This window comes from Agelaius tricolor, unplaced genomic scaffold (genome assembly GCF_023055355.1).
Source record: "Agelaius tricolor isolate 1412-34295 unplaced genomic scaffold, bAgeTri1.0.p SCAF_17, whole genome shotgun sequence".
NCBI classification, from domain to species: domain Eukaryota; kingdom Metazoa; phylum Chordata; class Aves; order Passeriformes; family Icteridae; genus Agelaius; species Agelaius tricolor.
In genome coordinates, this window is record NW_027269277.1 from 16,671,786 (window position 1) to 16,698,690 (window position 26,905).

The 26,905-nt window shown below is 45.5% G+C and overlaps 1 protein-coding gene across 1 annotated transcript; it reads right to left on the reverse strand.

Moving 5' to 3' along the window:
- Positions 1 to 349: 349 nt before the first annotated feature.
- On the reverse strand, positions 350 to 24,695 carry CAPN6 (calpain 6). The gene is given in 12 exon segments (XM_071442926.1): positions 350 to 3,380; positions 3,382 to 3,492; positions 4,351 to 4,487; positions 8,251 to 8,372; positions 9,493 to 9,695; positions 11,619 to 11,741; positions 14,922 to 15,117; positions 16,289 to 16,366; positions 18,385 to 18,578; positions 22,916 to 23,108; positions 23,471 to 23,679; positions 24,519 to 24,695. Coding segments are annotated over 12 exon segments (1,815 nt in total). The 3' UTR covers positions 350 to 3,308.
- Positions 24,696 to 26,905: the final 2,210 nt, after the last annotated feature.

A 26,905-nucleotide genomic window follows, 5' to 3' on the forward strand; every position in this document is an offset into this window, starting at 1 on the left:
GAGATATTAAAAATATGTATATGCATATATAAAATATATATATATGTATATATGCATATATTATATATATAATATATATATCTGTATATACATATATATTGGGGGTGTATGTATATGTAGTGTGTGCATATATGTATGAATGTATATATGTACACATATTAAAAATATGTGTACATATATATATTTATATTCATATATATATTCATTTTTATATTCATATATGTATATATGTGTATATATATATATATAAAAAAAAATTTTTATATTCACCCAGAGGTGCTTCTATAATTGTTACACAGTGTGTAGAGAGCTATAATAGCGTGTATAGGCTAACGTGTGGCACCCTCTATAAATTAAACACCGTTTTTTTCCGGTGTGTGGCACCCGCGGTCAGGTGTCGGTACCTGGCCCTGGTCACACCTGTGTGGGTGGACACCGAGCGCCCTCTCGCGGCCGCCGCCGGCACAGAAATCGCTAAAATTGAATTTTTTGGTAAAATTTTATTTAGGTCACTTCGTATTGAAAAGTTACAAAACGTTGCAATGAAATATTTTACACCCGTTTCCACCTGTTATTATTTTTGAGGTGGTTCGAGTGTGTACATAAATGCAGCCCTTCTCCCCTCCCAAAAAACCAACCCCAAGATATTTTCCCACATGCTGATATTGTTACAAAATGAACAATTTTAAGTACCAATGTTAGAAGCAGGCAGCAGCACAAGCCCCTGCCAGCCTGCCCTTGCCTGGCTTCACCTGGGAAGGCAGAAGCATCTGTAAACCAGCAGAGCCAGCTGTGTTCCCAGGCTGGATCAGCTCTTCCTGATGGGAAAACCAAACACTTCCCAAAAATAATCAATGCAGAGGTGCAGGCATTGCTGAGCCTCCTGCAGCTCCCTGCACTGCCAGTCCCTCAGGGCAGCACTGCCAGCAGTGCCTGTCCCCATGCCACAGGGACAAACTGGGGCAATGCCTGGAGCTGGCACAGTGAGCAAGGCCTAGAAGTCACCATGTCTGTGCCCCCCACCCTGAGCTCCCACTTTGCCAGGCTGTACATGCCCAGGAACTGCTGGTCACACTCCTTGTGTCCCACTGATGCTGGGGACAGCCCTGGACAGAGCCTGGAACAGGTTTGTGGTGCTGGGAGTGGGGGCCAGGGCTGTGTGGCTGCAAGGAAACAGCCAAGGGACTCGGGAGCTTCCTCAGCCAAATCGTGGGGCAGGGAGGCACAAACCTCTGGTGCCATCTCAGTGTGGAATGGTTTTCAGGCCTAACACTGACCCTTGGCCAAGCCAAGCCCTGGGAATGGCCCCATCCCCTAGGGAATGGCCCCCATCCCATAAGGAACACTGGGATTCCTTATGGTCTGGGCTGTGGGAGCTGCTTCCTGCAGTGTGAGGAAAAGCCAAGCAAACAGCTCTCAGTGCAGGACTAGGGCAGCCCTGACATTTGCAGTTCTCCTTGTCCAAGCTTTGGTCTGCATGACAGTTTATGCTTTTAAAGAGAGAAATCTCAGTTTACAAACATTTCTGGAGTAAGCAGCCCTGAAGCCATGAGCTTACAGAGAATGTCACTTGCCTGTGGGGCCTGTAGTTCACACCTCTGACAAGATCTCTGCGGTGCCAAAGGGCCTGAGCCCAAACTGTCTGAAAAGAGCTGGATTTTGGTCCTCGGTACATGCAAGCTGATGGCACTGCAGCATCATTCACAGCCCCACAGACCATCTCTGCCATGTCAAAGAAAGCATTTTCCTACCACAGCAATGATCCTTTTGGAGCCCTGAGGAGACCTTTTGTGAAAACATTAGCTCTGTCAAGAGCCATTTCATAAACTGTAAAAATCGCACAGCGTGGCTGAAGTGGCTATGAGGCACGTAGAAATCCAAATTTCCTGGCTGTAAAAAGGCAGAATGGTCTTTCAGCTTAGAAATCCAAATTTCCTGGCTGTAAAAAGGCAGAATGGTCCTTCAGCTTCACTTTCCCACCCAGAATCTGCAGCTGTGTAAAATCCATTTCTGAGTGTCTGGCAGAGAGCCCCGTGCACTGCCAGGGTCACTGCCCAGCATGCCCACCCCAGACAGCTGCTGAGGGAACCCTGCCCAGGGCTGCAGGGCAAGGGGAGAGCTGGCACCAGGCCCCTGCTGTGAGGGAAATGTGAAATAACACCCATCCTCCGTGGTACCTGAGTGAAACTCCATCAAACATCAGCGTGCCAGCAATAAATGACTGCAAAATTTTGAGTGAGACCTGACAAGTGCCAGCGAACAGCACCCTGCTTTTACAAACCCACCTTTTTCATGAGCTCATTTTCTCCTCTTTCAGGCTGGTGCTACACCTACCAAAACAAGAGGGCTGTTATCCCATTTTTAGCATTATGTGGCTTAAACAAAGCAAGGAGGCTCCCATTACTGAATCTGTGCTCTGAGCAAAGCCACAGCTGAACTGTGAGGTGCCTTTGGACAGAGATACCAAACTGTGAGTCACCAGCTTGAGGTGGACAAGAGAACAATCAGAAAGTCAGTCTGAGAGCCCTGGGGTGAACAAAGCTCTTATTTGCTGTGGTGTTCAGACAGGCACTGCAAGATCTGCCCCTCTATTTTAACGTTGTCCTGGCAAGACTGGTCTTAAGGCCATGAGCTATGACTGAGCTCCTCGAGTAGTGACATTTCACCAAGGAACAGAAACACCTAATCTGTAGTGAAATTTATCAAGAAATTGATATCCTTCTATGGGAAGGATATGGAAAAAAAAATCCCCATTAATCCCCCTTGTATTTGCCAGTCTCCAAGCTGCTGGTGGGTGCCTGATGGAGCTGCAGGCATCCTCAAGGATGCTCACATCCTCACAAGCTCACCTGCCAGCATTCCGTTTGGCCCCTCTCCTGTCACCTTGTTCTTCTAAGCCTCCTGATATTTACATTCTTGTAATGGAGTTTCTCACGCACTTTGATGTAAATAATTATTTTTACATTCCTCTCTGGAGGAGGAGAAATTTGATAGACTACTGTTGGTTTGTCCAGTGTCATTGGAGACGTGGCACTTTTATCCTCCAATCCACTGGCACTTTGGAAAGTCTATAAATGTTAGAGTCAAGAAATAAACCACCCTTCTTCTTCCTTTGCTGGTCCACCTACTTTTGTTTTGTGTTGTATTGCGACACTCTCCTACTGCATGAGCTGTATCACGAGCATAGATATGTATTAATATGCATTTCCCCCCTTCCCAACGGAGGGCTTTTCCCCCCTTTAAAGCGATTATGCTGATGCGCTCCCCGTGCCGCCGGGAGGTGACAGCTCCGTGCGGCTCCGCGGCGCTCAGAGCTCGCCGAGGTCATCGCTGCAGAGCACGGTGACACTGATGTGTCCCGGCACCTCGGCCGCTTCCCCCGCCGCCCCTGGCCCGCAGCTTCAGCCTCTGCTGCTCGCGGGGCTCGCCGGGGGACGCTGCCAGCAGCGCCTGCCCCAGGAAGCGGTCGCGCAGGAGGCTGGAGTTCCACACCTGGCGACCAGGGGACACAAAGAACGCGGTGAGCCAGCGCTGCCGGGAAGGGTCAGCCCCCATAACCCTTTGGAAAAGTGCGCGTCTAAATTTAGCTAATTGTCTGGAGAGCACGGGGGAGAGTCTGGATTTGCATGCTTATTTACATAGACTATGCAAATAAGGAGAGAAATGCGGCTTTTTGCTTTCTAGGTCAGAGCCTGCCTAGGAGAGGAATAAAAATGACCTTTTTTAGCTCATCAGCAGTAAAACCTACCTACAGTAGGCTGTCGGCTGCTCTGCCTGCCTGTGCTCACCTCTGCATCTCCTCAGTGCTAGAGTTTTAGAGCCTGGCCCACAGACTAGGCTGAGGACTAAGATTTCCTGGACTGCATCATCACAATGCCAGGCTCTACTTCTCCAGTTAGTGCTGAGGTAAACAGTGAGGTCTAGTTCTCACAGGACTAGAATTCAGGGTAGAAAACTTCTTAATAACAGCCTTAACATTGGGTTTGTTTCAAACACTGACTCTGGACAGCACTTGGCTTTTCTTTGTCTCTGTTTCATCAGGTACGACATGGGGCAAAACGAATTCTGTAAATTCCTTCAAAGCCTTGGAATGAAACATTCCTTGGAAAGAAATATGCATTGGAATTAAACATTCCTTGGAATGAAGCATTCCTTGTGATCCCCCAGTGCCATCAGCTGGTGTTTGTGGAGCAGAAGCAGCAGCAGAGCTCCAGGCAGAGCCCAGCAAGGGGAGCAGGGGCTCTCACTCTTCTCTCCTGGGTCACACAAAGGAGCAGCTGGCCCAGTGAAGCCCAGGGCTGCTGCTGTGCTGCCTCCCTGCCCCGAGCAGCTGCCCTGCGGCTGTCTCACCTGGATGGTGACAGGACTGTCGATGTCCTTCCTGTAGAAGATCACCTGGGTGTTGAAGACGGGGTTGGTGGTGTCGTGCTGCACCGGGGAGCGCCAGCTTTGGTTCTCACACTTGATGAGCACGTAGGGATCTGCTCCTGGAACACAATCAGCAGCACAGCTCTGGGCACACAGAATGGCAGCTGAGAGCTGCCCAGAAACCCAGCAGAGCCAATCCCCTCCTGTGCCTGGCAGCACCACAGGACCGGGCACCAGAGCACGTCACAGCCACTGCTCCCTGTCCAGGTGAAAACACAGAACCATGGAATGGTTTGGGTTGGAAGGACCTTAAAGCCCATCCAATTCCACCCCTGGCATGGCCAGGGACACCTTCCACTGTCCCATGTTGCTCCAAGCCCCATCCAGCCTGGCCCTGGACACTTCCAGGAATCCAGGGGCAGCCACAGCTACTCTGGGCACCCTGTGCCAGGGTCTCCCCACCCTCACAGGGAACAATTTTTCCCTAATATCCAATCTAACCCTTATATATGACCCCCTGCAATTGTTCAACATTCTAGAAATGCCTTGTTTTTACACTGAGTATTTTTATTTCTTACTAAAGTTGATATTCTCTTTCCTTTACAATAAGGAGCAAGAACCATTTTGGAAACACCAAGCACATTCAAATAGAATGGGCCATTTCATCTTCTAATTAACTTTTAATTAAACAAAGGCAATACCATGTTTTGTATTTCAACATAACTCTGTCCATTTCTGTTGTTAATCACAGAATACCTTTTCTTTTTCCACACCTTGCAACTTCTTAGATACAGATTATAAATAAACCCAGGGTATCTGTAAGTCAGGCTCATGAGAGTTTCTAACACACTTTATTTCACCATCTACTTGAAAATACCATTGCAGCCAGAAAGCAGCACAATTTTAGGCAACTTCAGCTTTTTAACAAACCATACCCAGATGATCTCCCTCAAACTCATCACTCATTTACCAACACGACCAGGTACCAACACGAACAAACCACATAACAGCTGCATCCAAGGCAGACACAGAGTTTTCCATATGTTGCTCTGTGGTTACACCTGGCCAGAGCTGTTTCCCTGACAACCCCTCACAGCTCCATGGCAGGTAGCAGGATATTGGCTTTTCTGATGGGCAATTGCCTTCTGTGTCACTGAACTGTGAATTCAGCTCTGGGGCACGGGGTAGCACCAGGCTGTGTCACCAGGGCTGGAAAAGCTGCCTTCCTTGCAAAGCAATTTGGAAAATGGATCTGGATCAAACGGGGTCCTGCCTGTCACCCCAATGGTGTTAACAGCTTTGTCCGAGGGCAAAGAGCAGAGCAACACCCGATCATTAACAGTAATTAAGAGATAAAGAGCATAAGGAGGGGTGGGGAAAGGGCACAGAGCTAAAGAGGTGACAGGCACATCTGCTGGATGGATGAGGGAGCAGTTAATGAGGGGATTGGCAAAGTGAAGGGAAAAGGAAAGAAAATATCTGAAGGAAACATTCACATTCTCAGCAAGACCTCACAGAGGGAGGTAGAAGGGAGACACAAAATGTTCCTGTAGCCATGATGCTCCAAAATGTTCTGACCCCGTGATGGCAGTGCTGGATGGGACAGTTGTTTTAGGAAAACTGGCTCCAATTCCACAACAAAAGCAAGCAGTGGGAGAGCACATGTGGGATCAAATGTTCTCAGCTATTGATGGCCCAGTTCTGTGCCTGGTTTATTTACAGGACAAAGAAAAAACACCAAGGTCTGCTAGAGTGGAAAAGCAACGTCCTGGTATTGGCCATGAGGTGGGAATGAAACTGGAGCTGCTGCTCAGGAGACAGCCCTGGCAGTGGAAGGAGGGCTGGGTTCAGCTCTGGGGCACACAGATGGCTCCAGCTCTGCCCTGAACCCCATGACAGCTCTCCTACCTCAGTCCCGGCCATGCTGCTGCTTTGGGAAGTTGTACAAAACAACAGTGCAAAGGAAAAAGTTGGAATCTGTAAAAGCCAGAAACACCTGAACAGTAATGGCATTTCTAAGGCTTAAAGAAATCTGGGCTCAGTAGTCTAAGGCTTAATTTTTGGGTTTTTGAGAAGTGCTCCAAGGATCTAACACCCACACCCTGCAGCACTGTACCCAAGCAAAAGGTGTTCAGGAAAACATTCCTGAGGGAACGTTACCAGCTGCATTCCCACTCCTCTCTACTGCTCTTCCCAGAACCTGGAGAGCTCTGGCAGCCTCAGCCACTGCAAAAGGGCATGGCACAAACAGCAGGAACAGTGCTGAGACACAAGCACTGCCCTGGCAATCACAGCAGGCTGTTTTGCCTCTTGCAGGTGAATCTCTGCTTCTCCTTCCTCCTGCTTCTCAGGCTGCTCCCAAGGCAGCTCCCACTAAAGAGTCTCTGCTTCCAGGGCTGTCACACACCACAGATCAACACTCAGTTCATGTTCATGTTCTAAGTGGTGAAAAACAATTCAATGTGCAAATCCAACGTGGAACGTCAGCAGGAAGACTTAAAAGTGCAAAAGGTGATTTGTTCTCAAAGAGAAACCCAGGGAAAAGGCCTGACAGACAGTAGTGTGTCGCAGACATCTTTCATGAAAAATCCTTTCTTAGGATTTTTCCTTGTGAGAAGCTGCAGTTTCAGCAACCAAAAGTAAACAATGGTTATCTGCTGCTGTGGAATGCAACAGGTAGACCCATGATTGGTCTCCTGTGGACGTTTGGATTTCTTGACCACTCATGGCAGAGCTGGCTCTTGCTCTCTGTCTGAGACACAGATCTTTGTTATTCATTCTTTTCTATTCTTAGCTTAGCTAGCTTCTCAAGAAACTTTTTCCTTTCTATTGCCTTTTAGTATAGTCCTAATGTAACATATATCATAAAAGAATAAATCAAGCCTTCTGATCATGGAGTCAACATTCTCATCTCTTCTTCATCCTGAAAACCCTTGTGACCACAGTCACAGTGGTGAGAGCCATTTTAAAACCAGGCTGGGAAATGAGTGACAGAAAATCCTCTAGCACAGAGTTTCCTCATCATCCTGCAGACCTGCTACTGTGCCTGGCTCACAGACAGCTGGATCCACTTCAGAACACACTGACTTGGAGAGAGGCACTTCCACAAGGAGCATCCAGGACTGAGTCTGGAATCATCCGCTATTCTTGACAACAGCAAACCATCCATTACCTTGTCCAGACAGAGCAATGGATCAAAGACAGCATCAAGGAGGAGCTTTCCAATAAACATTTAAAATAAAAATAAAATAAATTTCCTCTGGCCTGGAACAGGGCTCTAATAACAACCAGCACTGAGCTGTGAAAAATGAAGGCTACCAGAAAATTAAAAAGCTAGTGACAACTGGACAAGTTTCCTAATTAATCCAACATCAGGTGCTATAAAGGCATTTTGGTGTCCTTCAGGACACTTTCTCTGAGAGACACACAGTTCTATATAAAGCATTTAACCCCTGTTCTACCTTACCCAGCTGAAAATGATTGTTTGAAAACCAAAAATTCCTCCCTGAAGTGCTCTAATGAGGTAAATGTAACACACTACATGAGTCTGAGCCATTCAGCTGCCTCCTGGATATTTTCCATTTAGAAAATACACAGGCCTGACAGAAGAACCTTACTAATCCCCACAATTAGCTCCTCAGGAGGGTCTGGCTACTCCTGCCCATCCTGACCAGTTATGGACCTGCCCATAATTTGCTGTTGTGCATCCCCATATCCATCTGATCTCTCCTCTGGAGCAGGTTTTACAGTTTTTACAGCAAGATGGAAAAACAAATCCCATAGATCCTCTTTGGATAATTTCTGGTTGCTTACATATCAACCCAAATCATCTTTACAGGACTCAAAGCCAATCCCACTCATCCAGACTCTCTTTGCACTTACCTCCTGATCTGTCTTGTTTCTGCAAACCCTCTGCAGAGTGGACTTTGATTTGGGTGACTCTGCGTGGGTAGCCACAAAGAAGACTCCAACACGTCATTTTAGGCCTATCTGCCTCCAGCTCCCTGAAAAATCATGGAAAAAGCAACCTAAGCAAAGAATGTCAAGCAAACAATCAATGGTTGTAGAAATCTGGCATTTTTAGAACACGAGATTTGTAGTTTTTCCTCATCTGCCATTTTTGAATTCTGTAGTGCAGAAATGACAGATGTAAGAAATAAAAATAGAGCAAAGCAAAGTCAAACAAATTTGCGTTATCTTTTGCGTGGAAGCAAAAGTGGTGAAAAAAACCCCAATTTTAAATAGTGGAAAATACTATCAAATCAAGAAATAAATACAGTGAGCCTGATTCATGAAGCACTGGTTCTACTCTTGCAGCAGCCACTGCTTTCACAGGAGATGGCCACAGGAACAACAACTATCACTGTAATCACAAGCACCAGTGCTCGGGGTCCTGACCTGAAACTGGGGGCCACTACAAGAACTGAAGTAAAAAAGCCAAAAGACTCAAAGGGAATCATCCAAGATGCCCTTAACTAAACATTTCCTGACCATGTAGGATAAAAACGAGAGCAGGCTCCCGGTGCTAAAGCGATTTCAGCATTTCTTGTAAGAAAAGGAAAGGCCCAAAGCAAGGGGGCCCCGGGCCGAGCAGGAGCGTTCCTGTCGAGGATGGAGCAGCGCCGGTGCTGGGGCTGCTCAGCAGCGATGGCCCCGATGGCCCAGATGGAGCAGCACAGATTCAGTGGGTCAGAAGCCCCTTTTGATCCTGGTTTTTGTCCCTTTGGATTGGTTTCTTTTTGGATCCTTCATTTGCATGAAGGTTTAAGGTGCTCAATTGGCCATGACAGTTGTGTCCAGGCTGGCTCGTGGTGCACTTTACTGAGGTGTGTTCTGGTACCTTGAGTACCGGATTTCTTATAACCACCCTTTTAACCCCTTTTACAATATAACATCCAAACTAACAGTACATGCTTAACGATCTATCAACTATTTCACAACAGTTTCTAACCTTTTTTTAACAATGTACAAACCTGGATGTTCTCAGAGGTGCTCCTGATGTCTCCAGGGCCCAGTTCTGGAGCCACATGAGCCAGTGAGTTGCAGGACAACCTGGCAACCCCTCCCATGGAACTGCAGCCTGTGGGCTAAGGAGGATCTCCTGCAGCTGTGAGTGGCACCCACCTGAGTTTTGAGGGCACATCTGTGTAGAGCCTGAGGATGAATTTTGTGGGGACACCTGGGGTGTAGGTGGTGGGGACCAGGACGTAGCGGCCTTGCTGCAGGGTCCTCCTCAGGAACACGCTGCAGGTGTTCGAGTAGGGAGAGGTGGCCACTCTCTCCTGCACCGTCAGCTTGTGCAGCCTGTACCTCCTGTTGTCCTCCACCTGCAGCAGGAGAGGGGTTAGGGACAGCAGGGCTGAGGGCAGGGCTCTCCCTGAGCACCACACAGCTTTTCACCCAACAAGGCAAATTGTTTGGGAAGTGTTTTCTCATCCAGTTAAGCTGTGGCAGGTGAAAGTTTGGGGCTGGCAAAGACAGGAGCCCACTGAAAGAGATGATGTGATGCTGCTGCAGAGCTTGGAACACTTCCAGAGATGGACACACAGCCCAAAGACTGCACCTGCTCTGACAAGGCTGAGATCCCATGGGAAGAGGTTTTACAGAGACTTCTGTGAGCCAGAGAGAAGTTTGATAAGAGGATCCATGTTTACCCCTAAAAGAATTTTCTACCAAGGTCCTTGACATAGAAACCAAGAAAGAAAGAAAGAAAGAAGAGAAACCTACAACTGCCTATTCCAATGAGCACTTTGTTTGTCTCTCATGACCAATGAGTAAACTGATGAGTTTTGTTAGAATGTATAAAAAGCATGCATGCTATTAAAAAAAACAGTTTGAAGCCTTCTGAAAATGGAGTGTTGCTTTGTCTTGTGACCATCTCAACTATGACAAGATCCTTCTGCCTCCTTCTCTAGCCTTTCACAGCAGGCTCCCAATCCAGATGCACACAGCTGGGTTTCCCTTCCCCTTTCCTGAATACAAAAGCCACAGAATAACCACGCATGTTTTCTTCTAAGCCTTGAAGTTGTGCTTAACTCTTAACATCCTCCCCAGAGCACTGGTATTGCCAGTTTAAATCTAAACCTCTCTCTCAAGCAGCTCTTGAGCAAAGGCAGCCCTTCATTCTTTTCTGGCAGCTCTCTTGCCAAGGCCTTTAGTCATGCTAATGAGCCTGGTGTGTTAGAATATATCTAAAATAGAAAAATTATTGATTAGAAATAAAAATAGAGTACTGAAGCTTTTAGAAAGGTGTGATTTTCTTTTTCAAGCCTTTCCAAATTACAGACACGAACAAGGGAAATTATTCTGCTTCCTGCAACAACACTTTTCAATATATGTGGTTAACAGGTGATTGGCAAATGAGTAGGTGTGATGCAGATGTCAGCAGATCTAACCAACTGTTAAAAATTGACTTTTTTTAGGGTAGGGCCATAGATTTAATGTAGTCCCAGGAGCTGTAGCAACACATGACAGGATTACCCCAATCCTCAGTGAAAGAGTAGAAAAATTGCTGTTTCTTTGCTTCCCTCCTCTGAGTTTGAGTGTTCTCATTTTACTCAATTTGCCTTGAGAGTGCAATTAAATTACCTTTTGGGATCCCTGTGGTTCCTTTTCCCATATATTCATTTCCTGCTCACCAGTCCAGCTTTTGAAAAGACTTTTTTTCTAAAGGGGCAACAGAAAAACTGCAGACTTTTCAACCTCATTCTCCTGGCTGTATTTGCTGGTGAAATGGAGGCAGAAGAAGAAAAACCCTGCATATTTTAAGTATTAATATAATTTTGCCTTTCTCTAGAAAGTTTTGGGAAACACTTAAAATTCTTTTGCAAGGCATAAAATTTATTTATCTCTAATAAATGAAATTTATTCAAGTAGAGTTTGAGCTGAACTAAAATCAGTTGAGTTCCCAGGCCAGAGTGCAGTGCCCACACAAAGTTTGAGCACAGAGCCAGACCCCAGGATAATCCTGATATATTATCTGAAAGATCCATTTTCAAAGCAGTAACTACCAGAGTGAGTGCCCAGACCCCACAGAGAGTAACAGAAGTTATAGGTCTGAATTTGCATGTGCTGGGAGAGAGAAGGGCAGGAAGGTGGGAAAGGGAGCAGGAATGGATGAACAGATCACTGATTATCCAGATCTATCTATCTAGAGATGATCTCTGGCTGCCAAAGATCTCACTGTCAGGGAGAAGCAGGACTGAGCAAACTGACCAAGCTCTGCACCAGGAGCACAGCTGGCTGCCTACCTTGAGGATTTCAAAGCCAATTGTGATGTTGTCTCCTTTCCCTTCTTTCTTGTACTTGCGGCGATCCTCCTGCTGTAAGGACACCAGCACTTTGTCCTGGGCCTTCTTAATATCAAAGAGGTACTGGGAGGAGAGAGGAGAGAGAAAAGGTGTTGGAATTTTACCCTCAGGAGGCTGAGGGTAAAGCCATCACCAAGGAAATATGTTATCTTAGGTTGGAAATGGGGGTGTGTGTCCTGTCCCATCTATCAGAGCTGGGGCAGTTCTGTTCATGGGGCAGTTTTTTCTTTATCTCTCCCACATCCACTCCTCCCTCCAGGAGATCTCTGCTGTCCATGGGCCATTAATTATTAATTATCTTCTGTCCATGGCCAAGGAGTCCATGTCCATGGCCTGCAGGGCTGATCCAATTCCAGCATCCCATGGGGAGATGCTGCATTGCCCAGGGGAGGAGCCAAGCATTCCTACCTGGATCCAATCTGAGCTTTGGGACAGCCCAGCAGCCTTGGCCCAGTGCATTGCCAGAGGAGCAGCTTCTGCTGCCCTGCATGGCCAGAGGGAGCCCAGGCCCATCTGCAGCAGCCCTGGAGCTGCAGAGGAAAACTCCCCCCTTGTGCAGGATCCCTGCTCCAGCAGAGCCACAGCTGGCACTGCAGGAGGGCTGAGCCCCCATGGGATGGGGCTGGGCCACCCCCCTGACACACCCTGCTCTCACTCTGGCAGTTTGGGGTTGTTTTGTATTACTGCATTGTTTATTTTATTTTTAAAATTTTCTTCCCTAGTAAAGAACTGTTATTCCTGCTCCCATATCTTTGCCTGAGAGCCTCTTAATTTCAAAATTATAACAATTTGGAGGGAGGGGTTTACATTTTCCATTTCAGGGGAGGCTCCTGCCTTCCTTAGCAGACACCTGGCTTTTCAAAATAGGACATATGTTTATACAAAGGAGAAAAATGGAAGTACATTTGAGGGAAGAAGGAGAGTTCTCCATGGAGCAGATGTTCCCAGCAATGCATAGCTGGAAAATGAATGCTAATAATAAGGATCTCAAAATCAAAAGTATCAAGTAAATAAATCTTACTAAATCTGACTTGAACAGTTACATTACTAAAAATCACTACCAGACCAGTTCATAAGTATGAACAAAAGAAGGTCAGACAGGTATTTCTTTATATGATAAGGAATTTAATTAATTTGTTCATTATTCGAGAGTCCTTTAAATTTTGCTTTGAGTATGCAGAGAGCAAACCTGAGTTGTCAGGACCAGAGGAGGGAAGAGGACATTATTTACCCCAAGTTTGGACAGATGCTGTACTCAAGCTGTACCCATCCTCAAAGACTTTTAAATGTGAAGAAAATAAATAGAAACATAAACCTGTAGCAGTGCACAGCTGGGTACCATGTGCACCACATGTTCTGATTTAAGCAGAAATTCCCTGGCAGCATGGAGAGGAATACCATCAGTGGTTCAATTCCCTCCTCCCTCTTCCTTTGACTGCTGCTAAAAACCAAATTATTGAGCTTTGCTCCGAGGTAGGTATTGAGAGTGCCTTGGTTACAGAACCATCCACATCCCTCTGCCTTGGAGCTCTGCTGGGCAAGGTCCCATCCAAGCTGTGATTTGTGTTTTATATCCCTTACTGCAGCAGAGAAAGCACAGGGCCCTGGGAGAGTCCCAGGGGTTGTAAGAGAACCTAAAAAGTGAGATATAAAGATGCAGCAAGACCCAGTAAGGCACATTTGAATCCCTGAGCCATACACAGGTTGCTTCCCCAGGCAGCCCAGGGTGCTCCAAGGCCGTGGAGGGGTGGAAGGACAATAAGTGGAATCAGCAAAGTTCTCCTGCTGTGGTGACAGCTCTGCAACTGTGACCTTCTTCTGATGGTACCTCAGAAGGCAATGATCTAGAAGTCAGTAGGTGACTGTAGAATACACAAATACTTGGCTGAAATTGCCTTATCAAAGGGACTGGAAGTGGCCCAATCCCTCTCTGCACAGATAAACCTCCCAGGAGGCCTCAGTGCCAGGAGAACAGAGAGATTATCTCTAGATTATGGTGGGGTGTGCCACAATAACCTGTAATGGCCCAAGATAACAGAAATGTGTTCCAGCACTGCTGCTAAGAGCCTTTTAATCAACTGGCCCAGAGATAACACTGGAATACAGAGGCCTTCCACTGCATCAGGCATTGCACTCAGCTGGAACTGTGCATGTTGTTCTCTGTGACAGCTAAACACTTACAAATGAGACCAGACAAGCTCTTGGAACACATCCAGCATCTCACAGAATTAATACCTGAATTACTTCAGCCCCTGGAAATGAGGCACTGACAGAAGGCAGAGCAGTGAGGGAACTGCAGGATGAGCTGGGAAGCTGAGATGAGATGTGAGCAGCAGAGGCTGCACTGCTGCAGCATCCTGCTCTGAAAACACAGGCTGCAGGCAGAAACCTCCCTTGCAAGTGCACAGAAGCAGATTCAAAAATATCTTTAATTAATCTGGACAGAAAGATCCATTTTCAAAGCAGTAACTACCAGAGTAAGTGCCAGACCCCACAGAGAGTAACAGCAGTGCTATATCTGAATTTGCATGTGCTGGGAGAGAGAAAGGCAGGAAGGTGGGAAAGGGAGCAGGAATGGATGAACAGATAAACTGAATAGCTTGAAATGACCAGGTAGGATCAGACAAGGAAAATTCCATAATGCTGATGAGAGGGTGAGCTTGGGGAAGAGAGCAGGTACTTCCAGAATCTGACATTAATGCCAAGGGATACTAACTAAACACAGTGGATCAAATCCCTGAGCTGTTAAGGGGGTTAAGTGAGTTCTGTCTATAGAAAATCAGACTTTCTGCCTTTCTATGACTGGGAAAATGAAAGAAGTCCAGGCGGGATGTCAATAATTCTGTTGTATGTGTGACTCAGCAGCCCCAAGCATGATCAGTCCTAAATAAATATAAAAACTCTTCTGAGAAATTGCACCAAAACATGCAGCACACAGCACACCCCCAGGACAACGAGTTCTTTTGTTTTGTAGTCACTGCCAACTCCTAAACAGGGTGGGTACTTCAGGAGCCCCAGCTAAAGTGGGTACACTTCAATACCTCACAAAACTTCCCACCTGGGGGTTCTGCAGGAAGGTCTCTGTTATCAAACACCTCACAAAACACCAGGGTTCCCACCTGGGGGTTCTGCAGGAAGGTCTCTGTTATCAAACACCTCACAAAACACAGGGGTTCCCACCTGGGGGTTCTGCAGGAAGGTCTCTCTGTTATCAAATACCTCACAAAACACAGGGGTTCCCACCTGGGGGTTCTGCAGGAAGGTCTCTCTGTTATCAAAGCAGCCCCCAGATCGGTTCAGCAGGGGCTCTGGATGCTTTGCCCAAGCCCCATACATCATTTCCTTCTCCCAGGTCTTGTGGAGGCTGAAGCAGGAGGTGTTCACAGTCCTGCAGATGTCCACATCTGTGAAATTCTTACACCAGTCCTCAAACGTCATCCTGCTCCAGGGAACACCAGGGAAGTAATGGTTTGTTTCAAAATAAACAGTGATATTCATGCATAAGAGCCAAAACAAAACAAAATCTTCCAGTAATTTGAAGAGGAGGCATTGCTCAGCTGTCCAGGGGACAAACTGATTCACTGGAAAGCTTTCCATGTGGAAATACTTGTGAAACCACAATGACAGAGTTTTAATTCAGAGCAGCATCACTCAGTGTGTTTGGTCAGATCAGGATCTGTCCTGTTGCATCTCCTAAGCCTAAAGCACTGCTTGAACCTCCCAGGCTGGATTTGATAACACATCTTGCAAAGGCCAAAGAGATCACCTGCAATTAAAGCAGGATCCACTCATCACTATTGCAGTCCTTATTGTCACATCTGTCCCTGAGCACGCCTCCAACCTCTGCCCTCTGGACAGAGCTTTTCTTTAACCCCATCTCAGCTGTGCCTGCTCAAGGAATGGCTGGACTGCAGAGCAACACCAGCAAAAACAGCTTGGCTCTGTGAGTAACCATCATGTCCTGGCTTATTCATGGCCCAGAGCCAAAGCCTGCAGCTGCCAGTGCTGACAAAGCCAACAGAATGATTTTCACTGTGAGGCCTGCCAGCTCACTTGATGCAATATTGATCATCTCCTGAAGGACCTGCTGGGCTAAGGATCTAAGCTTTAAGCAAGGTCAAAATTAATAGAGCTCTAGACATTGGATAGAGAATGAACACTTGGAAAACACCAACAAATATCAAAATTTACTGGATGCAACTCTATTTTTAGATGCCTCAGCCATGGCTGACCTGCAGACAGGCATAGTACTCAGTAAACAGGGTGTGAAATGCTCATGGTACTTCCTCAGATATTTTTGCCCATTTCAAAATTTAACTGGTCTAAACAATGTTCAGTGTTGGGCATCGTGTCATGTAAACCAGCACATGCTCTCCTGGTTTCTGAGAGATTATCCTAAATATAGGCAATAGATTCTGAGAGCTACTAATTTGGTTCTCCTACTTTTAAATCCATTTTTATTATTCTTCCCTGTCATCCCTTGGGAGTTTGAAAGAAACAGACCTTGGGATAACTTTACCCATCTGTTTTTGAAGCTGTTAAATGGCAGATTAATGACAGTTACTCAGTGTAGCCAGTGTCTCCAAACCCTTCTCATCACTCCCACTCACCAGAACTCTCCATCGTTCTCAACAGTGAGCCCCAAATTCTTGCGCTCAGAATCGCTGACTTTCTTCCACTCTTTAGAGCTAAAAGGAAATAATTAAAAAAAAGAGGAAAAAAAATCAACAATAAAGATGATTAATAATTTAAAATAAAAATTTCCTCACCTGGAAAAAAAATTGAAGCAAAAATCTCTCCTGCTCTGTGGTTTTAAAAAGAATATCAGGGTACTGAAAGGGCAGATGATATTGATGAAAGTGTGAGGCTTTCAGGAGGGGTTTTAAAACATTAATTGATTTGAAAGCTACTAAAGAAGAAAGAGATTAATTGGAAATAGGCTCAACTAGAGCAGAACTTTATTGATTTCCTTTGTCACACCCTCCATTAGGACTCTTAAACACTTAAACAGCTGGTTTCCAAGGTCACAGGAGATTGACTCCATTCCCTGAAGGCCCCTCAAATGAAACCTGGTTTTCCTCCTCGGAGCTTATTGAACGCTTCACTTAGACCAGAGTATTCTCTTTGTCTTTTAATCACCTTAATAAAACAGGCCTGAGGTCTGAGATTTCCCTGGGGGCCTTTGAGCAGAAGCTGCTGGAGCCTGGGCACAGTGTCCAGTGTGCAGAGGGATATTCCAGTGCACAGACCCTTCAGGCACACAGCCCCTGCTGCTGCAGGGGAGCACAGACCCTAAATTCCAGCAGCCTCCTGCTGAAACCCAAAACAGACCCTGGTCCTGATGGGTTACACCAGACAAACAGAGCCACAACTCCCCCCTGCCCCTCCAAAAGCACCTGGAGGCTAAAGCTGAAGGAGGCTGGAAGGAGGCAAGGGAGAATGCTCACCCTAACAGCCATTTTCTTAACCTCTTTGGAAATTGTCAATTTAATTCTGCTAGACTAAAAGCCATGGGCCACCCTCAGAGTGCTCAGTGCTGGCATGAGTGGCAGCTGTGCCAGGCTACTGGAGAACCCGAAGGGCTTCAGCTAAACAAGACACAGCAGCTCTTTTGTGCATTCTCTGCTTTTCACCCAGACCAATCTCGCTGGAAGTAGCAGAGTTTTGCTAGCTAAAGCATAGATTATAAGAAATTAACATGCTGCTGCTGAGAACAGTGCAATGTTAAATGTTAAATACTAAATACTAGCTGCTGAGCCCAGTGCTGAACTGTCACATATTTTTCATGTATAAATCACCCATGATAGGAGACATCCCCTCCAGCAACCATTTCTCTTGCTGTGGAGGCACCTGCTAAGCCCATGGCCCACAAGAAAATTCATTAGAAAGTTAATTAGAAAGAAACCACAAATATGGCACATTTACAGCATTTTTCACCAGTCACTTAAATTATCTACCAGACTTTTACCATCCTTAGCAGCTGGAAATGACAGGTGAGAAACTGAGTCACAGACACGCTCGGTGGTGAAGCTGGGAACAAGCCTTGTGTTCTTGACTCCTGAGCTATTTTTCTTCCCATGTTCCATAAGAATAGTGTAAACAGTAAATAAGGTCCAGGGAGCCATAGACTCCTCCAGGACATGCTCATTTTCTCAGAGGAAAATGGGCAGAGATGGCAAAGAGGCCCAGCCATCTCTGAGCATCAGTGTGTCCCACCAGTGTGTACCCACAAATTGCAGTGCCCCAGTGTAGAGAGCTTTTTGGATAATTGGTTAGCTGAGAAAGGCCATTTTGATGTGATACCGATGGATAAGGATAGGGGAAACAAGCTGGGGATTATGTAACCAGTGTCCAATCACTGACAAAGGTCATAGTGACCTTCGCTGAAACGGGAAGATGGGGGAGAAAATCGCTTGCCAGAAAATGAAGATATCCTAGGTAGAGAAGCTAGAAGAATGCAAACATAGAAACAAAATAATCATTAGAGCATAGAAGTAGGTGTGGTTGATCCAAGTGTGCTTTAACCAATAATGAGCTCAGCTTTTGCAATATGTATAAGCTTCATTAACACCAATATAAATATGTGTGAGCTTTCAATAAACTTTGAGATTTGCAATTCACGCATATTGTGTGAGGCATTTCTTCCGCCGTTCACGACACCCCAGCACAGCTTCACCCTTTGAAGGTGGAGCTCTTCAGCTCTTACCTGTCACTCCAAGCACCATGCCATTCCTTCTTGCCCCAGGGATTCCTCAGCCTGACCATGAACATCTTTTCTGCCTTGAAGGAGAGCACCAGGCTGTCCCCGAGGCGCAGCTTCCTGATGGCAGTCACGGAGTAGGCATGGCCCACGATCAGCCCCATCGCTGTCTCTGCTTCACTGGGCCGCCCAGGGGACTCCTTGGGCACGAAAAACGACAATTGAACAAAAAGAACTCACATCTCTGGGGAACCTGATGTGCCAGCAGCTCTCTGGCCACACAGAGAGACAGACAACTTTCCCAGGCATCATTCTGGGAAAGGCTGTGAGAGGATCAGAGAAAAGAATGAGAAACAATTCTTATCTTCACTTGCTGACCTGGTGTTGTGCACATGTGGAATGTGTTATGGAGATTGGGTCAAGCAAACAGCCCCTGCAGGCTGTGGTTTCTTAATTAGCCAATGGTGATGGTGTTTTAATTAAAGGACCAATTAGGTCCACTTGTAGCAAACTAGGGTATAAAAATATGGGTTTCTAAATAAAGAAATTATCAGCCTTCTGAAATACATGGAGTCTATATCAATTATTACCTGTCTGGGGACCTGTTGTGCTGACAACCTGACAGCTCCATCTTCAAGGGGAAGGACAAGCAAAATTTTGCATTCTCTTCCTGAGTGATTTTACTGTGCATAATAATAACAGCACTGGGAATCAGAACTGGGAGCTCAGTAGTGTGGTGTTGTTAGTGCCAGCCAATTCCAGTGCCAGACAATCCCAGGGCACAGGGGAATCCTGCCTGCTGCAGCCAGTCTGTCTCCTCCAGGCCTCAGAGTTAGGGACAAGGCTGATGGAAAATCAGCCCTCCCAAAATGTTGGCATCTCTACCAAATGGCTTTTCTGGACACTGATGGCTGTGCCCAGACTGTCTGGGGTGTCCTCAGCTGGGCACTCATGAATTTAGCTGCTGGTCCAATGCTTGTTCTTGTGTTGGAATAAATGAATAAGTTAATAGGAAGAACTACTGCCAGTGGGTAAAAATGGGAGAGCACAGGCACAAGTGAAAAAGCTTCTAAGCCACTTGTGTCCTGTACCTCCCTCACTCCTGGCAGGGCTCTCTTACATGGGAGGGAAGATCTGTAGGCTGCTTTAGGAACTGGGTTTGCTCATCATAAACTCCACATAAAAATCCCAGTTTCCAGCAGTGATCAGGCTGTTCCTAAACTGTCCCCAAACTAACCCTAAACTGTCCTGTTTGATGCTCTAGGCCTGATCAGATGCTGATCTAAGAATACATAAACATAGTCAAGCTCTGAAAAATAGCACAATTTCATTTAATGCATCCAAATCTCCTGACCTAAACCCAGCAAAGCAGCACCATACAAAGATGTTTGAGGTGTTTTGATGGTCCTGGATCCAGATTCTCCTCACCCTCACTGAATCCAGCCAAGCCATCCTTGAGTCTCTCTCATCTATCACCCACAGGGCCTAGAAAAACTCATTCCCTTGGACATCAAGGAAGGAAGATTTGACTCAGTGCAGATCCTTGTGTGTAAACTTGTAATTACCTAATTAATGCTCAATCAAGCCTTGGCTGGGGTGCAGAGAGCAAGAGGTGTGGTCTCTTGGTGTTACTAATGCAAATATTTAAATAGAAATATGTTTTTGTAATTAGACATGAATAGATTAGTATAAATATATGAATATTTAAATATAAATAAGGACTTACCACACGTGTGAAATGCACATAGTATTTCCTCAGATATTTTTACCCATTTCAAAATTTAACTGGTCTAAACAGACAAGGTCCTTGTCCTGAGGCAAATGTTGCACTGATACAACAGTGCTCAGCCCCAAAGGTAAGAAATCACATAAAAAAATAAAAAGGGCGGGGGGGTGGAAGGAGAAATTCCCATCAAATTGGAACTGACAGATGGGCTGGCAACTGTGAGAGTGTCACCAAGGCCTCTGTGCCTCTCACCGACAGCAGCTCCCAGAGAATCAGCTCAAGTGTTCCCCCAGCCTGGCTGACATCCCCCTGGCTCTGGGCTCCCTCCAGTGTAACACTTGCACTGGCATTTTTCACAACTAAAAGCAAACAAAGAGTCCTTGACAGCACAGGAGTCTGTAACTTCTCCTGCTGCCTTTATCACCCCCAGGCTTTTCTCACTGCTGGCCTTTCCCACCTCATTCTGAAGATACTTATTTATTTCTTTATTCAAATGAGATATTGAAGCATCTCCTGTCTGTTCAGATTTCCACATGGTGATGCTCAGGGCCATTCTGTAATCCAAAGCAAATGATGACATGTTTGTAAGGCAGCAATGAAGCCACTTGGGTATTAAATATTCTACACCTACCAAGCTCCACTCGGTGTATATTACATCAAAAAGTGACAAATCCAGGCAAACTCTGTAATCAATGTTTAGAAGCATTTGTGTTTAATGTGGAAGGCAGAAACATAATGCCATGAATCAGTGGAAGCATTACAACTGCCTAATTAATTGCTCTTTAAAATACAGCTCCCCGTGTCCTGGTCAATCACCTCAGTAAATTCTTGTTAACAAACAGAACTGCTCTAGCATTTGGGAGCAGCCCATCATTCTGGAAACAATGTCTGCAGTAACAATTCACACCAGGCAGTCTGCTCTGAGCAAATCAGATGGAATTCTTGCAGATAAAAATTCAGGCCTTATGAAAAAAAAAAAAAAAAGGGTAAAACAAAACCCAAAGACCTTGAAGCTTTTGTTTCTGAGCTGTTTCCTGATGTTGCTGAAGGGACAGTCCCTGTTCTATCTCAGGGTAAAGTTTGTGTCCCAGAATGTACCAGGTGTATCAAATTCAGGGTGCCCCCAATGTGGGGAATGATTGGCATCGATTCAGAAGGCTGAACAATTGCTTTATTAAAACCATACTGTATTACTTAATACTATATTATAACTATACTAAAAAGATACTACACTATATTAAAGAGATACTAAAGAATACTAAAGAAACACCCATGACTGTCTGAGGCACCCAGGACACAGCTTTGAGCCAACTGGCCAAGGAATCAAACAAATCCTCAGCAGAATCCAAGTGACAAATCCCTTCAGGTAAGCAACCTTCCTAACACATTCCACAACAGGAGCACAGAACAGAGATAAGAGTCGTTTTCTCTTCCCCTCTCTCACTGCCTTCCCAGGAAAAATCCTGTGTGGATTTGTGAATGTGGAAAAATGCTGTGTGGATTTGGGAAAGCTTGTGCCTCCTGCTCTCTGTGAAGAGAGCTGAGGCCAGCCCAGGTGTTCCTCTTTGGTGCCAGGCCCTGATGCAGGACCATGCATGGCCAGGGCCAGATCAACAGGTAACGTTTTCAGGAACCCCCAAAACCAGCTGATTTTCTGCTGTTCTTGACAATTCCACAACTCTCTTCATACTCACAATTTCTGAGTGAATCATCTTCATTCACAGAGAGGGAAATTAAAGCAAAATGTTTGAGTGATTTAACTAAGATCAGTATCAACTAAGGCCTTAAACTGAAGCAGTGGCCATGGGAGGAAGATGCTGAAGTGCACTTAGATGCCAACCCTGCAGCTCCTAGAAAATGATCCCTTTTCTCTGGGCTGCTGGATTAATGGTTCATGATAAATGATTAAAAAAATCACTTAAAACCAATTTTTTAGGAAATATTCAGGTGCCATTGCAGTTTGTTAGCCCTTCACATGTGATAACAGCTGTGGACAAGGTGAGGATTCCAGCACTCTCCAGCCAGGGCCTGACATTGCAGACTTGCACAGAAGAGAAGCTCAGTCCAGCTGTCAGTGGTTTTCCTCCTGTGGCCAGGGGCTGGGCCATGGGTGCTTTGTGAAGCACAGAGCATCCTTTGGGAGCTGTTATTCATCCAGGATAACTGTGTTATTCTAGCACAGGACTGGAGAGGGGTAAATCTTCCCCAGAAACCATCCCCTCCCTACTGACCAAGGGAACTTCAGGACCATGGGCTCCTAATGTGGGCACTGAGACACCTGAGCCCCACATGAGCCAGCACAGAAAAGTTCTGCAGGTTAATGCCAGTGGGGACATTATTCAATATATGGACTATATTGAATATATTCAATATCAAATAGCATTACCTGAATAACCAGGTGAGCTCAGCCCTTCAGCTTAGCCCCACTGTTACCCTGGCTGCACTGGCACAACCAAAGTCAAGAGGTCTCAGCAGCTCTGGGCCAGAACTGTTTTCTCTAAAGAGATTTCTCTAAGGAATAAAGCAGTTGAATGCTGCTATCTGCTCTGTAAATTAGGGTGGATTTACCTCAGGTCAATTCACAACTGTGACCATGCAGAAAAAAAGAATTTCAGACACACAGTGAAGTGGCAGCACAAGCAGTTGTGATTGTATTTAGTGGCTCCTGGAGCTGGAAGCACTTGCTAGATTTCTCCATACAAAGCTTTTCCAACCATGCAAAGGAAGGACATACTAATATCCTAATAATGGTATTTCTTCCTGAATATTTTCATTGAAATAAACCCTTAAAATCCAGCTCTCTGTACTTACCGAAATGGAGCAGCTGATGAAGCCTCCTCTTTTATGCACTTTCATCAAGTCTTCAAACAATTTCATCTGCTCAGAAATAACCTCACCATATTTGCCCTCTTCCAAACTGATGGATTCTGCCACTGCTCCGGTGAAATCCACCAGGGCTTCTGCAGCACAGCCTCCATCCAGGGCTTGGTAGGATCCAGCCAGCCTGGGGGCAACACAGAACGTTCTCAGTTTACAGGGGGCTGGAACAAGTGCTCTAATTTGGCTTGAATGTAGGGAACATGTTTGTGTCTCACTAAGGACAAACCAGAACAGAACCAAAAAGCCTGAGCAAACTGCAGATCAATCTTCCCTGGTTTCTAGGATCCTTAAGGATTTGGGCTGCTGAAGTAGACAGTATTGCAGTCATTTATGATTTTAACAGAGATTAAAGAAGGAGTTTTCAGTCTTTTTTAGGTTCTCTGCCAGCAGCAAAACTAAAACCCATGGAAAGTCTGACAGAATTGAAAGACAAAACAGACAAAGGGACAGCACTGAGGACTACAAGGACAAGGAACCAGCTCATACTTAGCATAAGCCTTCTCCAGCAAGGCACTCCAGAATTCATTCCTCACGTTGGAATGGCAGTAGATGAGCCTCCCATTCTCTGTGGGCAGCAGATCATCCACCACCACCTCTGTCCACTCCCCAAAGCGCCAGAAGCGGAAACGGAAAATCCCAGTGTATTTCCTTGGGTTTTTGGGGTCCCACTCCTGCTCATTGTAGTCTGGAATCACCTGAGAAACCATGGAAGGGTGGGAAAAACTCCAAATCACTTGTTCTTAGAATTTTAAAGGTTTAATAGTAATAAAATGGTTGTAAAAATAGTTGTAAAAATATAATTAGAGTAATAGAAATTTGGACAATTAGGATTTAGGACAATAGGAGACAATAAAAACAAAGAGTTACAAACAGTCCAGGTACCTCTTTCTGGGCAAAATAAGCCCAAAAAAGGACCCACATTAACAGAGGATTAACCCTTAAAAGCAGCAGCCTGTTGCATATTCATACATCTCATCCATGATGCATAAATTCCATTCAAACACAGGATTCTGTCTGGGCAGAGTCAACTTCTTCCTCTGAATCCTGACAGCATTTTCAGAGCGAGGCAGGAAGAAGTTAGTTTCTTCTGATAATGGAGCAATAAATTCTCTTTCTCTGAAAGATTGAGGTGTCCTGTGGCTGCTATCTCCATGTGAGTACCTCATTCCTTTCTTTAAAAAAATATCCCACACACATAGTTTCTATTTTAACATTATGTTATAACCTAAAACTATATTTAACACACTACTTAAGAAAATTAATACAGCACAACTTTCTAACATGACACATATAATATTCATTTTAATATTTGTGAAAAGCCAATCATAAAACATGCATTTTTCACAAAGGGGAAGTTCAGCGAGTGCACTGTGCTGAGGTTTATTCTCAGGGCAGACTGCCCTGGAACATGTTAAAGAAAGGGAAGATTTGAATCCACCAAAATTCACCCCTTATTAGTCCTAGGGAGAAAAATAGCCAAGGTTATCTTGGTTTATTTGCTTTGTTTCCTGCACCACACACACCAATCACCCACCTGCTGCCAGAGGCTTTTCCTCAAAGCCAGGCAGGAGCACGCAGCCACAAACCAGCAGTTCCCCAGCTTGCCCTGGTGGAAGTCATGGGAGCTCATTCCATCCACAAGCAGGTGGGGATCTTCACAGAGGTCCTGGCAAAGCAAACCAGAGATTACTGGAGACTCCACTCCCAACATGATCACAGCATCCTTCCAGTCAAGAAAAGCAGCAGGAATTGGTACTGCTGACACCTGAGCTCTGAGCTTCTCCTTGTCAAGCCTCTAAAGGGGGGGAGGAATGCTGCCTTAAGATTTTAGCCTTTATATTTTTCAAATCCTGTGCTGTGATAGTGCATAACTCTACACTTCATATAAAGGGTTAACTACTGTCCTCACATTTTGGTCAGACAGAACAATTCCTCTGGGCCAGAACCCAAGGACAGCCTACAGCCTCAGGGTCTGAAAAGTACAAACAAAAGTAAATTGGGGGGCAGCAAACTGAGGGAATGTGACTTCATTACCTGAAGCTGTAATTGGGGAATGAACCTCTGATATGCAAATAGAGCAAACTTATATCTGCCCAAAGAGCTCATGACCATTGTCCATCTTGGGTGTAGCCTCTGCCAGGCTCCTGCACTGCCCAAGGTGTGCCTGTTAAAGGCCTTTAATAAATACCCACTTTTTTATTTTAACTTTGTCCTTTGCCTTGTTCTAGGTAGCCACTCCAAGGCATCATCTTCCCTGCCATTCCTCTGGCTGACACACTGGAAACCTCCTTCACCAACAGCCTGGGTCACTGCAGTGACCCACAGCAGGAGGAGAACACTCTTTGTGAAGCACACTTTTTATTCTCTGGGTCTCATAACTCTCATGGCTCTGGCTCCTGTTAGAACTATTTGTCCCTCCTTTCCTGGCTCCATCTCTATCCACATGCAGCTTCCCACCAGAGCATGGCTGGGATGTCTCCCTGCTCCTCCCTGGATTGCCCCTTGCACTAAAGGGAGAACCTCTCCATTTCCTGGACCATGGGAAAGGCACAGGGGTGCATTTTGCAGCAGTGATGTGTTTGTCCCCACAAAATCCTTGGCAGAGGTGTCCTGCTGAAAGGAGAGGGAGCCTCCCACCAACTCTTCATCCCTAACTGGTGTGGAACCTGCAGGGCTCAAGCCAGTGACTACTCCTGGCACTCTCCTGTCAGTCACTGCTCTTCCTGGCTGAGAAGATGGCAGAGAAGTTCTGCTCTTTCACAGTTTAATAAACCTGAATTTCAACACTGTGGAGATGATCCTATATCCAAGCATTAGAAAAGCAGAATAAGTAACTCAATCTCATCTCAAAATGGCAGGGGACCCCAGATTTCTGCAGTCTGTCCTGTCTGCCATCAGCAGCAGAGGAAGGAGCTGTGCTCCTTACCTATGGAATTCTCTCTGCCCTTTGGCAATTAAAGATGATGATCCCAAAATAGCAGGAGTGCAACCCAAGCATGGCCACACACCACAGGCATCTATCCCTCTGATGTGACTCTGACAAATCAGTGCCAGATTAACTCATTTCCAGAGAAAAGAGCCACCTCAGTGCTCAGCTGATGGTTTCAAAACCCAGGCTGGTTTAGCTGATGGGTCCTGAAATCAGCTCACAGCATGGAATTCATAGAGCTGCAGCCGTTCTCCTTAAGGAAATCATATTTTTGGCAGGAGGCTTTTCTCATTAAATAACAGTTTATTTTATTCTCATAAAATAAACAGACATTTTAAATGCCTTTTGGGAAACAAACAACTGATCATTGCATGACACTGCTCTCCTGTCAGGAATTCTCACGTGTGTGCACTTAGAGAAAATTCAAAGCTTATTAAGAGACCTCAACAAAAATCTGAGTAACAAAATGGTGCCCAGGAGGAAAACCGAGCACAGACAAGATGCTCATCAGCATCGTGGACAGATTCATTCAGCCTCCCTGGATGCTCTGACATGGAATGGCTCTTCAGAGATGTGAATCCACCTAGCTGCAGGACAGGTGGACATCAGTTGGCCACTTGGCTTTCATGGTGGTAGCACACATGGGCCTCATCCACATGGGCCAGATTCCATTTTATATCCCATTTCCTGGCATCTATGGCATTAATAATTTCTAGCTTGTTTTTCCTTTCAAAATGTTATTTTCTTAGAATAATAAATGAGGGATAAATGGAGCCATTGGGGTTAAAACTGTCCAAACTTTTCTGTCACTAGTGGAAGCCAAAACTTTAATTAGTTTTAGAAAGAAATTAAGCACTGCTGTGTATTACAAAGATCTTATTTGGTTTGTTTTGATAAAAATAACCACATTAAACTGCCATGTTTTAATTGAAGTGTGTCTTGCATCTCACAAAGTCCTCAGAGGAAAAACAGAGCAGCATGTGCCAGCTGCC